At 40.6% G+C, this 14,316-nt stretch overlaps 1 protein-coding gene across 1 annotated transcript; it reads right to left on the reverse strand.

Annotated features, from left to right (window-relative positions):
• Positions 1-10,804: 10,804 nt before the first annotated feature.
• Positions 10,805-12,865, reverse strand: LOC310723092 (uncharacterized protein; the record flags this gene model as incomplete). Its single annotated transcript, XM_083570923.1, has 5 exons — positions 10,805-10,984; positions 11,111-11,200; positions 11,291-11,391; positions 11,733-11,818; positions 12,794-12,865. 5 exons carry the CDS (start codon positions 12,863-12,865, stop codon positions 10,842-10,844), a joined length of 492 nt encoding a protein of 163 aa, XP_083427049.1. The 3' UTR covers positions 10,805-10,841.
• Positions 12,866-14,316: the final 1,451 nt, after the last annotated feature.

Consider the following 14,316-nt stretch of genomic DNA (forward strand, 5'->3'; position numbering starts at 1 on the left):
AAAATATGCGCCAAATCAAATATGCGGATCACAAATGGGAATTTCATACCGGATCGGTCGAGGCCCGGGTTAACACAGGTATCGTTAGCCGACAGGGTACCGGTGGAAATTGGGCTACTGTTGGCTGAAGGAGGAGAAGGAGAGGAGTAAGACGTCTACAGAGACGGCAGGGAAAGAGCAGTGTAGGAGAGTGGAGGTTCGGGTTGGTACTTTAAATGTTGGTACTATGACGGGTAAAGGGAGAGAGGTAGCTGATATGATGGAGAGGAGAAAGGTAGATATGCTGTGTGTTCAGGAGACCAAGTGGAAAGGGAGTAAGGCCAGGAACATTGGAGATGGATTTAAACTGTTTTATCATGGTGTGGATGGAAAGAGAAATGGTGTAGGGGTGATTCTGAAGGAAGAGTACAGTAAGAGTGTAGTGGAGGTGAAGAGAGTTTTTGATAGGGTGATGATCGTGAAGGTGGAAGTTGAAGGGATGATGATAAATGTCATCAGTGACTATGCTCCACAAGTTGGCTGTGAGATGAAGGAGAAGGAAAGATTCTGGAGTGAATTAGATGAAGTGGTAGATGGTGTACCTAGGAAAGAACAATTGGTGATTGGGGCAGACTTTAATGGGCATGTAGGTGAAGGGAACAAAGGTGATGAGGAGGTGATGGGTAGGAATGGTTTTAAGGAGAGGAATGTGGAAGGGCAGATGGTGGTGGATTTTGCTAAAAGGATGGAAATGGCAGTGGTGAACACTTATTTTAAAAAGAAGGAGGATCATAGGGTGATGTATAAGAGTGGAGGAAGGTGCACACAGGTGGACTATGTGCTATGCAGGAGATGCAACCTAAAGGAGATTGGAGACTGTAAGGTGTTGGCAGGGAACAGGGTAGCTAGACAGCATCGGATGGTGGTCTGTAGGATGGTTTTGGAGGCGAAGAAGAAGAGGAGGAGAGTGAGGACTGAAAGAAGAATAAGATGGTGGAAACTGAAGGAGAAAGAGTGTAGTGTGAGGTTCAGGGAAGAGGTCAGACAGAGGCTCAGTGGTGTTAAGGAGGTGTTGGATGATTGGGCAACTACTGCAGGAGTGATGAGGGAGGCAGCTAGAAAAGTACTTGGTGTGACATCTGGAAATAGAAAGCAAGACAAGGAGACGTGGTGGTGGAATGAGGAAGTGCAGGAGAGCATAAGGAGAAAGAGGTTGGCAAAACAGAAGTGGGACAGACAGAGTGATGAGAAAAGTAGGCAGGAGTACAAGGAGATGCGGCAGCAGGTTAAGAGGGATGTGGCGAGAGCCAAGGAAAAGGCATATGAGGAGCTGTATGAGAGGTTGGACACTAAGGAAGGAGAAAAGGATTTATACCGATTGGCCAGGCAGAGGGACCGAGCTGGAAAGGATGTACTGCAAGTTAGAGCAGTAAAGGATGGAGAGGGAAATGTGTTGACTAGTGAGGAGAGTGTGTTGAGAAGGTGGAGGTAGTATTTTGAGCAGCTGATGAATGAGGAAAATCAGAGAGAGAGAAGGTTGGATGATGTGGAGTTGGTGAAGCAGGATGTGTATAGGATTAGTAAGGAGGAAGTGAGAGCAGCGATTAAGAGGATGAAGAGTGGAAAGTCGGTTGGACCAGATGACATACCGGTAGAAGCGTGGAGATGTTTAGGAGAGATGGCAGTGGAGTTTTTGACCAGATTGTTTAACAGGATTTTGGAAGGTGAGAAGATGCCTGAGGAATGGAGAAGAAGTGTGCTGGTACCGATCTTTAAGCATAAAGGAGATGTGCAGTCTTGCAGTAACTACAGGGGAATTAAGTTGATCAGTCACACCATGAAGTTATGGGAAAGAGTAGTGGAAGCCAGGCTGAGAGAAGAGGTGACCATCTGTGAGCAACAGTATGGTTTCATGCCGAGGAAGAGCACCACAGATGCCTTATTCGCATTAAGAATGTTGATGGAGAAGTATAGAGAAGGACAGAAGGAATTGCATTGTGTATTTGTGGATTTAGAGAAAGCGTACGACAGGGTGCCAAGAGAGGAGTTGTGGTATTGTATGAGGAAGTCAGGTGTGTCAGAGAAGTATGTGAGGGTGGTGCAGGACATGTATGAGGACAGTGTGACGGCAGTAAAGTGTGCAGTAGGAACAACAGACTGGTTCAGGGTGAAGGTTGGACTGCATCAAGGATCAGCCCTGAGCCCTTTCTGTTTGCAGTGGTGATGGACAGGTTGACGGACGAGGTCAGACAGGAGTCTCCCTGGACTATGATGTTTGCGGATGATATTGTGATTTGTTGTGAGAGTAGGGAGCAGGTTGAGAAGAGCCTGGAGAGGTGGAGATATGCACTGGAGAGAAGGGGAATGAAAGTCAGTAGGAGTAAGACAGAGTACATATGTGTGAATGAGAGGGAGGGCAGTGGAGTTGTGAGGTTGCAGGGAGAAGAGCTGGAGAAGGTGGAGGAATTCAGGTACCTGGGTTCAACAGTGCAAAGTAATGGAGAGTGTGTTAGAGAAGTGAAGAAAAGAGTGCAGGCAGGGTGGAGTGGGTGGAGAAGAGTGACAGGAGTGATTTGTGATAGTAGGGTATCTGCAAAATTGAAAGGGAAAGTTTATAGGTCTGTGGTGAGACCTGCGATGTTGTATGGATTAGAGACAGTGGCATTGAGTAAAAGACAGGAGGTGGAGCTGGAGGTAGCAGAGCTGAAGATGTTAAGGTTTTCGTTCGGAGTGATGAGGATGGATAAGATCAGAAATTAGTTTATTAGAGGGACAGCGCGCGTAGGATGTTTTGGTGACAAGGTGAGGGAGGCGAGATTAAGATGGTTTGGACATGTGCAGAGGAGGGACATGAATTATATTGGTAGAAGAATGCTGAGGATGGAGCCACCAGGTAGGAGGAAAAGAGGAAGGCCAAGGAGGAGGTTCATGGATGTGGTGAGGGAAGACATGCAGGTAGTTGGTGTAAAAGAGGCAGATGTAGAGGACAGGGTGGTATGGAGACAGATGATTCGCTGTGGCGACCCCTAATGGGAGCAGCCAAAAGAAGAAGAAGGAGAAGAAGTTTACAGCTACATCAAATGTAAATATCTATGAAGTTCCACCAATATCAAATGTGTAGAAGTTACTCTTACAGTATCATGGGTATACAACATACCTGTACAAACTGGAGTCGTAGCTCTTTCACTCTGTCAGGATTTCTTTCAAAGGGTACATTGTACAGCTGCTTCATGGTGATTACATGTCTTTTCAAGACCCTGTCCATAGTTGAAATGCTCACAGATTGTATATTTTTAAAGATACTGTTGTCTTCAACAATAGCACTTTGTATCTCCCTTAGTCTTATGGCATTGTTAGACATAACCATGTTGCAAATTGCTTCCTCCTGCTGAGGTGTGAAAAGGGGCTCTCTGCCACCCTTGCGAGGTTGTCTTGCAGTCCTACATGAGAAAATATATTGTAAATTATAGAAGTATAGGGATCACAGGATTTTGATTCATACAGTAAATAACTAAGAATACTGTATGCATGGAAAACCTAAGGTGTGTTACAGTATATGTAACAGTAAGTCTACAGTATTACTTTACTATACAGTACATTACATACCTGTTCTCTCTACGAAATGTTTGAATTATTGATGACACAGTTGTTCTTCCAACATTTGGCTGCACCCTTCGACCAGCCTCTTCCATTGTAAGGCCATGATTGATAACGTGATCCACCAGTGTGGCCCTGATTTCATCTGGAATCGCTGTGTATCTTTGGCATCTTATACCCCTTCCTCTTCTGTGTCTCTGTACTCTTCCACCACGCAGTCTTAATCCTCTTCTTCTTCCTTCAGCTTCCATTATCAGAAAGGGGAACACTTGTGTTGTGCACTGTATATATATATGTGACCCCGCCAAATCAGTCTTCATGAGTTGCACCTCTGAGCTATTTCACAGAACTGGTTGATCATTGTTTAGTCTAGAGTTGCACATGTTTCTCTTTGTTAACGAAGGTGAAGACTCACCTGAGAGCAATTTGTCAATTCTAGACATATTTCATAGCAAACATGTACTCACAATTTGTAGAAATCTGTACAGACATACAATTCTGAGAACATGTTCACTCATTTTAATAGTACAGACTTCCAAACTGAGAAAAATACTAATTGGTTTGGTGGTTGTGACATTTCAGCTGAGAACCAGGACAAGTTATTTTGCACAGCAGGACAAAAGCAACAAGAATTGTCAAAAGCAGCTGACAGATGTACAGAACCATTTGCATGTTGTCCAAAAGCAATTGCAAATTGATGAATATCAATATCAGAAAAGACATTGCTGATATGATGTGAAGAACTGACAACAGGTTCTGACAGTGGAACGAGTAGTTTTGAGAAATGCAGTTCTGTTGTGAGAAATGACTGAAAGCAGTTGAGAAAAACTGTAATAGGGGTTCCAGTTGAAGTAGTGGTGACAGCTAAATGTGCAGTAGTCGTGGCCGAGTGGTTAAGGCGATAGCCTTAAAATCCATTGGGGTCCACCTGCGCATGTTTTGTTTTCTGTTCACATTTCATGTTAATTATAAAGATATGGTTTACTTGAGTATTCTTGTGTTAATAGGGGTTCCAGTTGAAGTAGGGGATGATAAAAAATTGTGTAGTAGTCGTGGCCGAGTGGTTAACGCGATGGACTTGAAATACATTGGGGTCTCCCTGCGCAGGTTCGAGTCCTGCAGATTACTATTTGTTTTCTGTTCACATTTTGTGTTAATTATAAAGATATGTTTTGCTTGGGTTTTCTTGTGTTAATAGGGGTTCCAGTTGAAGTAGGGGAGACAGCTAACGGTGCTATAGTCGTGGCCGAGTGGTTGAATCTTTTGGGGTCCCCCTGCGCAGGTTCGAATCCTGCCGACTACGATTCACTTCCTGTTTACATTTCCTATCAATTACCCAGATAAAGTTAGTTTAAAGTTTATGTTAATAGGGCTTCCAGTTTAAGTAGGTGATGAAAGAGACCTGCGTAGTAGTCGTGGCCGTGTGGTTAAGGCGATGGACTAGAAATCAATTAGGATTTTCCCGCGCAGGTTCGAATACTGCCGACTACGATTCACTTCTTGTTTACATTTGCTATTAATTACCCAGATAAAGTTAGTTTAGAGGTTGTTGTGTTATTAGGGCCTACAGTTTAAGTAGGGGGGTAATCGAACTTTCTGTTGTAGTCGTGGCCGAGTGGTTAAGGCGATGGACTTGAAATCCATTGGGGTCTCCCAGCGCAGGTTCGAATCCTGCCGACTACGATTTGTTTTCTGTTCACATTTCGTGTTAATTATAAAGCTGTGCTTTACTTGTGTTTTCTTGTGTTAATAGGGGTTCCAGTTTAAATAGGGGATGATAGAGAATTGTGTAGTAGTCGTGGCCGAGTGGTTAAAGCGATGGATTAGAAATCCATTGGGGTCTCCCCTCGCAGGTTCGACTCCTGCCGACTACGATTTGTTTTCTGTTCACATTTCGTGTTAATTATAAAGCTGTGCTTTACTTGTGTTTTCTTGTGTTAATAGGGGTTCCAGTTTAAATAGGGGATGATAGAGAATTGTGTAGTAGTCGTGGCCGAGTGGTTAAAGCGATGGATTAGAAATCCATTGGGGTCTCCCCTCGCAGGTTCGACTCCTGCCGACTACGATTTGTTTTCTGTTCACATTTCGTGTTAATTATAAAGATGTGTTTTACTTGTGTTTTCTTGTGTTAATAGGGGTTCCAGTTGAAGTAGGGGTGACAACTAACTGTTCAGTAGTCGTGGCCGAGTGGTTAAGGCGATTGCCTTGAAATCCATTGGGGTCCACCTGCGCAGGTTCGAATTCTGCTGACCAAGATTCACTTTTTGTTTACATTTTCTATGAAATACCCCGATTAAGTTAGTTAACAGGTTGTTGTGTTAATAGGGCTTCCAGTTTAAGTAGGGGATGATAGAGACTTGCGTAGTAGTCGTGGCCGAGTGGTTAAGGCGATGGACTAGAAATCCATTGGGGTCTCCCCGCGCAGGTTCGAATCCTGCCGACTACGATTTGTTTTTGGTTTACATTTCATGTTAATTATAAAGATATGGTTTACTTGAGTTTTCTTCTGTTATTAGGGGTTCCAGTTGAAGTAGGGGATGATAGCACATTGTGTAGTAGTCGTGGCCGAGTGGTTAAGGCGATGGACTAGAAATCCATTGGGGTCTCCCCGCGCAGGTTCGAACCCTGCCGACTACGATTTGTTTTCTGTTCACATTTCGTGTTAATTATAAAGATGTGGTTTACTTGTGTTTTTTTGTGTTAATAGGGGTTCCAGTTGAAGTAGGGGTGACAGCTAACTGTGCAGTAGTCATGGCTGAGTGGTTGAGGCGATGGACTAGAAATCCTTTGGGGTCCACCTGCGCATGTTAGAATCCTGACTATGATTTGCTTTCTGTTTACATTTCCTATTAATTACACTGATCCAGTTAGTTTACAGGTTTTTGTGTTAATAGGGCTTCCAGTATAAGTAGGGGATGAAATAGAATTGTGTGGTAGTCGTGGCCGAGTTGTTGAGGCGATGGACTAGAACTTTATTGGGGTCTCCCCGCGCAGTTTTGAATCCTGCCGACTACGACTGACTTTCTGTTTACATTTCCTCTGAATTACCCCAATCCAGTTAGTTTGCAGGTTGTTGTGTTAATAGGGCTTCCAGTTTAAGTAGGGGATGATAGAGCATTGTGTAGTAGTCGTAGCCGAGTGGTTAAGGCGATGGACCAGCAATCCTTTGGTGTCTCCCCGCGTAGGTTAGATTACTGCCAAGTGTAATTTGCTTTCTGTTTACATTTCCTGTTAATTATAGATATTGTTCGTTTGTGTTTTCTTGTGTTAATAGGGATTACAGTTTAAGTAGGGGTGACAGTTAACTGTGTAGTAGTTGTGGCTGATTGTTTAAGTCAATGGACTATAAATCCATTGGGATTTCCCCCTGTAGGTTTAAATCCTGCCGACCAAGATTCACTTTCTGTTTACATTTCCTATGAATTACCCCGATCCAGTAAGTTTACAGGTTGTTGTGTTAATAGTGCTTCCAGTTTAAGTAGGGGATGATAGAGTCTTGTGTAGTAGTCGTGGCCGAGTGGTTAAGGTGAATTGGTATGAATCCTGCCAACTACGATTCGTTTTCTGTTCACATTTCGTGTTAATTATACAGATATGGTTCATTTGCGTTTTATTGTGTTAATAGGGGCTTCAGTTTAAGCAGGGGTGACAGCTAACTGTGTTGTGGTCTTGGCCAAGTTGTTAAGGCGATGGACTTGAAATCCATTGGGGTCTCCCTGCGCAGGTTCGAATCCTGCTGACTACGATTCACTTTCTGTTTACATTTCCTATTAACTCTCTTCTCTAACTTTACCATTCACTTCACTGACCATTACCAATTTTCAATCTCTCATATAAAACCTTTACATGTTTGGAGATCATCGATCTTCACAAACCTTTTACACAATATCATCTAGTGATACCATCATTTAGCATAATATTAGGAACAATAAGGAGAATTATGCATTATTCAATTATAAATAACACTTATTTATAATTAATATTATCTTTTTATTTTCTTGATATTTTGAGTCAGTCAGATCCCTAAATGTTTAAAATCACACACTAAATACTTCTGATAAATCACACAAAAATATTATAACTTTAGTATTTAAATACATTATAGACTTACAGACTGGAAGTGTAGTGTGTGTGTGTGTGAACGTGCTGCTGATTAACGCTGTTACTGTTAGAAATCAGCTGAAATAAAGGGTTTACAGTGTTTAATGAAAAACACAGTCATTAGTGTTGCACAAGTCAGGTCACTCTTAGTGTCGGTCTCAAGTCCGAATAAATGTGGAGGATTGTGTTATGAAGGACATCAGCATAAAACATGGCTTTAAGGAGAGGAATGTGGAAGGGCAGATGGTGGTGGATTTTGCTAAAAGGATGGAAATGGCAGTGGTGAACACGTATTTTAAGAAGAAGGAGGATCATAGGGTGATGTATAAGAGTGGAGAAAGGTGCACACAGGTGGACTATGTTCTATGGAGGAGATGTAACCTGAAGGAGATTGGAGACTGTAAGGTGTTGGCAGGGGACAGTGTAGCTAGACAGCATAGAAAGGTGAGGGAGGCGAGATTAAGATGGTTTGGACATGTGCAGAGGAGGGACATGGGGTATATCAGTAGGAGAATGCTGAGGATGGAGACACCAGCAAGGAGGAAAAGAGGAAGGCCAAGGAGGAGGTTTATGGATGTTGTGAAGGAAAACATGCAGGTTGTTGGTATGAAAGAGGCAGATGTAGAGGACAGGGGGGATGGAGACGGATTAACCGCTGTGGCGCCCCCTAATGGGAGCAGCCGAAGGAAGAAGAAGAAGAAATAAATAACAAATATCAATACCAAACAAATAAGTACAAAACTAGAACACTGTGATCAAATCTTTTTTTCATGTTGTGCATGTCTTGTGCACAAAATCCTTGTTATCCACAGTATATACCGCCAGTGTCAGTAAACATATACTCAGAATTCCATCGGTTTTGAAAGGCTCTGTTTTCAGAATCAACTTTTCTCTTCGCCATGTGAGTGCCTCATGTGAGGCGCTGTTTCACAATAACTTTACAATAGGGTTAAATACATCAACAGAAGCTCCACTTGATTGACGCTGGAATGTTCCCAGGTGGTCTAGCGTTCGGTAAGACAGCTGAAGCGCTGCATTATGGGATCTGTAGTTTGTGTTTTTAGAGCTACATATCGCCAGACCATTCATAATAATAATAATAGATCTTTATAAAATCATCTCGCGGGCCGTATATAATTGTATGTCGGGTTGGATTTGTCCCACGGGCCTGAGTTTAACACCCCTGATCTATGTGAAGACACTGATAATCTAAATGATTTCTCACAATAATTATCAACAATGATTTAACAAAGTAGGAAACAGCTATTTTTAGAAAAGGCTCGCGGGCGGCTCATGTGGTCCTTGCGGGTGACCTTGGAGTATTTTATATTGGAGAAGGCTAAGAAGGAAAAAAGAAAGGCTAGAAGACATGCAGGTGTTTGGTTTGAAAGATGATCCACTGTGGTGACCACTAATAGAAGCAGCTGAAAGAAGAAGAAGAGGAAGAAGAAGACAGACAGTCTTGCATATTGTTCTTTGTAAAAATGGCTTCCTTCTTGCCCCCTACCCCACAGCCCAGACTTGTACAGAATACAGTATACAGTAGTCACATGTAAGGTGTGAGCAGCACCTGCCAGAAATTCCTGTAGTTCCGTCAGTGTTGCTGTTGGCCTGTTGGTAGCTTCATAATTAGTTTCTCCTCATTCTCATATCATATATATATTAGTGGTGAACACAACATGCAATTTTAATTATTTTTTTTATTTTTTTTATTTTTATTTTTAATTATTTTTATTTATTTTTTTTATTGAGGGAAAACAAAACCCAAAACAACATGGCCCTGTGTGAAATACTTTAATTTCTCTCACCACACCCAGGCCTGATTACTGCCACACCTGTTAGCAATCAAGAAATCTCTTAAATAGGACCTGCCTGACAAAGTGAAGTCGACCAAAAGCTCCTCAAAAGCGAGACATCATGCCAAGATCCAAATAAATTCAGAAACAAATGAGAAAGTAATTGAGATTTATCAGTCTGGAAAAGGTTATAAAGTCATTTCTAAAGCTTTGGGACTCCAGCGAACCACAGTGAGAGAAATTATTCACACATGGCAAAAACATGGAACAGTGGAGAACCTTCCCAAGAGTGGCCAGCCGACCAAAATTACCCCAAGAGCACAGAGCCCACTCATCCAAGAGGTCACAAAAGACCCCACAACAACATCCAAAGAACTGCAGGCCTTACATGCCTCAGTTAAGGTCAGTGTTCATGATTCCACCATGAGAAAGAGACCTGGCAAAAATGTTTTTTCCAAGACGAAAACTGCTAAGCAAAATGACCGTAAAGGCTCGTCTCACTTTTTGCCAGAAAACATCTTGATGATCCCCAAGACTTTTGGGAAAAGGAAAGCTGAGTAGTTGAGCGCTAGCCGTTTGCTTGTTGTTAGCGCGATGCTCGTAACTTGTCTGTTATTTGCATTAAACTGAATAAGAACATATGCATCATTTTGTGTGCTGTGTGATTCTTCCCTGATCAGAAAAGACTCCATGGGAATCGTAGTTCGTATGGAAAACCTCTCCAAGATTTAAGTGTTTGTTGGGGCATGATAAAAATATAACTAATTTTAGTTATATACTATATATAATATAATACTATTTTAATAAAAATGAAGAAATGCGTGCTGCATTAATTGTGCATTAATAATATTAGTGCTGTTAAAATGAATTTGGTTTAACGTGTTATTAACACGCTCATTTTGAAGGTTTTTTCAGTATAAAGGACATTATATAAAGGTCAACCCAAACAGATCACAACAGTTACGTTTTTTCTTGAGCCATTTATACTTTTGCATTTTCTTTGTAGAATCTGTACAAAAACACACAATTTGACTTCATTTCAAAACACCAGGAAAACTGTAATGCAGGGAAAATGCACAAGAATCTGTATGTGCTCTGTTATACTGCATGTATTCTATGCTGTATAATAATGATGGTGTCTACAGCTGTGGCCTCATATTGATGTTCTTAAGAGGATGATTGGGACTGAAGGCAGATGATTGGGTGTGAAACGCACGACCCGAAACTGTAAAGAGACAATCAATAACACTGTGCAGATCTATTATGTATTTTATTTCTTTATGTACAAAAAAAATAAAATCTATTAAACATTATTGAATGTAATAATTTTTCTTGACTTTAGGTGAGAACAGAGGAAGCTGATCTGCTTCAGGCACTTGGGGACGGCTGGAGGAACGGCTTTGTGAGGTCTTTCTTCCACGATTCTAAAGCGTTCAGAGGGACTTTGGGGCTGCTGGGTGCCAGATCATGAGTGGCATAAACCACTGCGAGCTGCACCTCCCACGGCAAATCTGCACACAAAATCCATCATAAAATTAGGACTTGCTGAAGCACTTTCCTGTTGATAGAGAACTAAAAATCAGAGAATAAAGATAAAGATTGATAAAGGACTTGTTCAGTTGATCCTTTAGTGATACCTTTTTGTCCCCTGAACTCAGTTATGCTTTTCACCAGATCCTCCACTGATGCTGTCACGTTCTCCTTAAGACCATTTTGGCCAAGTCGCCCTGATTGAGATAAAGAACATGAGTGAAAAACAGAAGAATCCAGAAATAATGTGAGATGATGCTTTAAAACAGGATTCACAGGAAACTTACCAAGTAGCCTGAAAATTGCTGCTACAGAGACGTTTCTGAACTTTGTTTCCTCTGTTTGTGTTTGTTTCAGCAAAGTATTCAAGATGAGCCACACACTTTTTCTGATGAATAGAAAAATTAGACATATTAAGTGTTTTTGTGACAGTAATAGAATACCATCAATTGTAAGTTTATGCAACAAAAATGGAAAATTTGCAGTATTTGGGACACACACACTGGGACACACACACACACTGTCTCATATGAGTCTCACATTTGCCGGTTTGCAATTTATCTAATGTTTAAAAATCTAGAAAGATGAGAATTAAACAAGTTGAAGCAGTTTCACATTCAGTACAGTATAACATGGGAGACGCTCCAAATCCAGCCCAGTTGTGCACAGAGAAGGTCCAGGCTGAATACGTAGTCCCAGGCAGCAGGACAGAGATCATCACCATACCACCTGCTCTTCTGGAATGTCAGACTTTTGTCTTTCAGAAGAGCCTTCAGTGTGCTGGTGATGGCTCTGTAGGGGTCTCCAGGAGGCTCCTAGCAAAAAATACATCATTTATTTAAAACCCAGATCAATGAAACAATGTTTACAATAATATGATCATAACTGTAAGGTCACAAGCAATCACAAGTGCAGATGATTGAAATACTGAGGTGGAGCTCTAACTGTGCATTCTGCTCTTTTTATAACCTCCATTTATTACTCTTATGTAAGGAGGAGTCCTAGAAAATGACCTCCAAATGACCCCAAGATTTTAAATACACATGCAAAATAGCACACAGCGTTACTGAAGGGTTTATGTATCAGACAGTAACAGGGGTAAATAATGATCTAGAATACTACATGAGTGTGTTATTTGAGGCACAAAGTTAGTTTGTTTATTCAGTAGTGAGCACAGTGTCACATGGTTCTATATCACTTCCTTTATTAGTATATTATGAAACAGATTTATTTGCTTGCATCTTTATTGCACTGATCTGATCATTTTTGTCATAAACAGCATCATTAACGCTGGAGTTAAGTGCAGTTTAAGGCATTCTTATTTATAAAGATAAGATTTTATTAATAAAAAAAGAAAGTGTCCTGTAACACTTTTAGCTTGAATTTTGAAGTAAGTAATTAAATACTTATTAATTTAATTCAACATGAATTTATAATGAATTTGCTCCATAGATCAGATGGACATTGGAAATGAAAAGTAGATTAAGTGTGCAGTAAAACACATGATTTATTACTTGCTGAGCAAGTAATAAATCTTTCCGTACACACGATGTGAACGGCTCTGCATAAAGGGCTGTTATGGGAAAAAACACTTGGCCATGCTGTCACCATGACCATTATCAGTTTTGGGGCTTCAGAAGAGTCTGCAAAGGAAACAAAACGATACCACAGATTTAAAATACACTGTATAGGAAGAAATAAAAACCAAAAACAAAACACAATTGCCTTATTTATATCACTGTCCAGATCATTTTTAGTAAATATATAATGACATGTCAATATAATCTCACCTTCTTTAAGAAGTCTGTAGGCGAGAGCATGTGCTTTATGAGAGTCTCCTCTTTTTTAACACAATCCCACATAAACCCTACAGAGAGACTGCAGGAGTTCATGTCCCATAGACTCTTTCTCCACCTTGATCTTCTCCAAAACCACTTTCAGAAACGTCTCTGCTAACGACTAAATGAGACGGAAGAAAAAGATCAACCAACATCCAACTAAATCAAACATGTATTCAAGTCATGCATGAAAAATAAATATTAGGGAGTTAAGACTTGACTGTAGATTAGGTTTAGAAAAACTACTAGAATTTGCATAAACCAAAACCTGGAGTAAAGTTTTTACATGACAAATCAAATCTACTGTTCAATTTCAGAACATCAGGAACAGTGAATTCTGGATTGACTATTGAAAAAGAGAAAACTCAAATCCACAGATAAAGAATTGCATGTACACTAAATAAAATGCATGCGTGTGAATTGAATGCACACTAAATAAAACAGAAGATAATCACTGACCTCGTTTACACTAAACTTGGAAATGAGAGATTTTTCTTGATCTGTCAGAGAAGGAAGTTCACATTTCCCTTTAAGTAGTGCATCAATCCAGTTTGGAGATAAAACATCATCACAGGAATGCTGCAGTGTTTTTAATGCACTAGTGATGAGGGATTGTTTTGTGTGTTTGTGAGCTGCAGCATCAAGTCGAGGCTTTTTAGCAGCACTGGGTGGGGGCATGTTCTGATGCAGATCTCTTTGCTCTCAGGATGGTCTGGGTTTGATTTCCTGGGAGAGGAGATTTGACAACTGACACACAAGCACACAGTTTTTCCAGACTCAAACTCCTGACTGTTATCACACATGTACCTACCTGACACATGTAGGTTGATTAGAATGTTTACATTGGTGATTTATGCTGAGATCAAATTGATTTGACAGAATTGTATCATGCAGTAATAATGTGCTTTTACTCTCTTACACACTGAAGGCAGAAGCTGGTTTTTAATACATAAAGCATTTAAAGCATTTCTGTGGAAAAGAAAGAAAAAGATTGAGATAGAACACTAGATTTTCCTGTGCAGTTTATCACATGTTGATTTTGTTTACAGAGATTTACATGGATCAAATGTGATCAAATCACATGACAGACAATTCTACAGTATAGATAATACATTGGGAATGTTATATTACAGGGAAATAATCAGCATAAATAAAGTAAAATCAGTAATAGAAACTTACTTGTTTTTTGTATATAAAGTGTGTTTTTATTAAATATTTCGAAAAAGATCCACAAGCAGTCTTGATGTCAGTCACCAGAAAAAGAGATTTTGCTGCACCAATCAGGGATGCGGACGCAACCAGAGAGGCGGAGCTTCTAGTATCAACACGCCTTTGCTGTAAAAGTGATGGGAAGATCGGATCATTTTAGTGACTCGGTTCTTTGAATCTCATTAATAAAAATGAAATTAGAAAATAAAGAATCACTCTTAGAGACGAATCGTTCTTCTGAGTCACATTGAAGACTCGTTCAGAAT

This window comes from Silurus aristotelis, assembly GCF_946808225.1.
Source record: "Silurus aristotelis genome assembly, contig: scaffold_223, whole genome shotgun sequence".
Taxonomy (NCBI): domain Eukaryota; kingdom Metazoa; phylum Chordata; class Actinopteri; order Siluriformes; family Siluridae; genus Silurus; species Silurus aristotelis.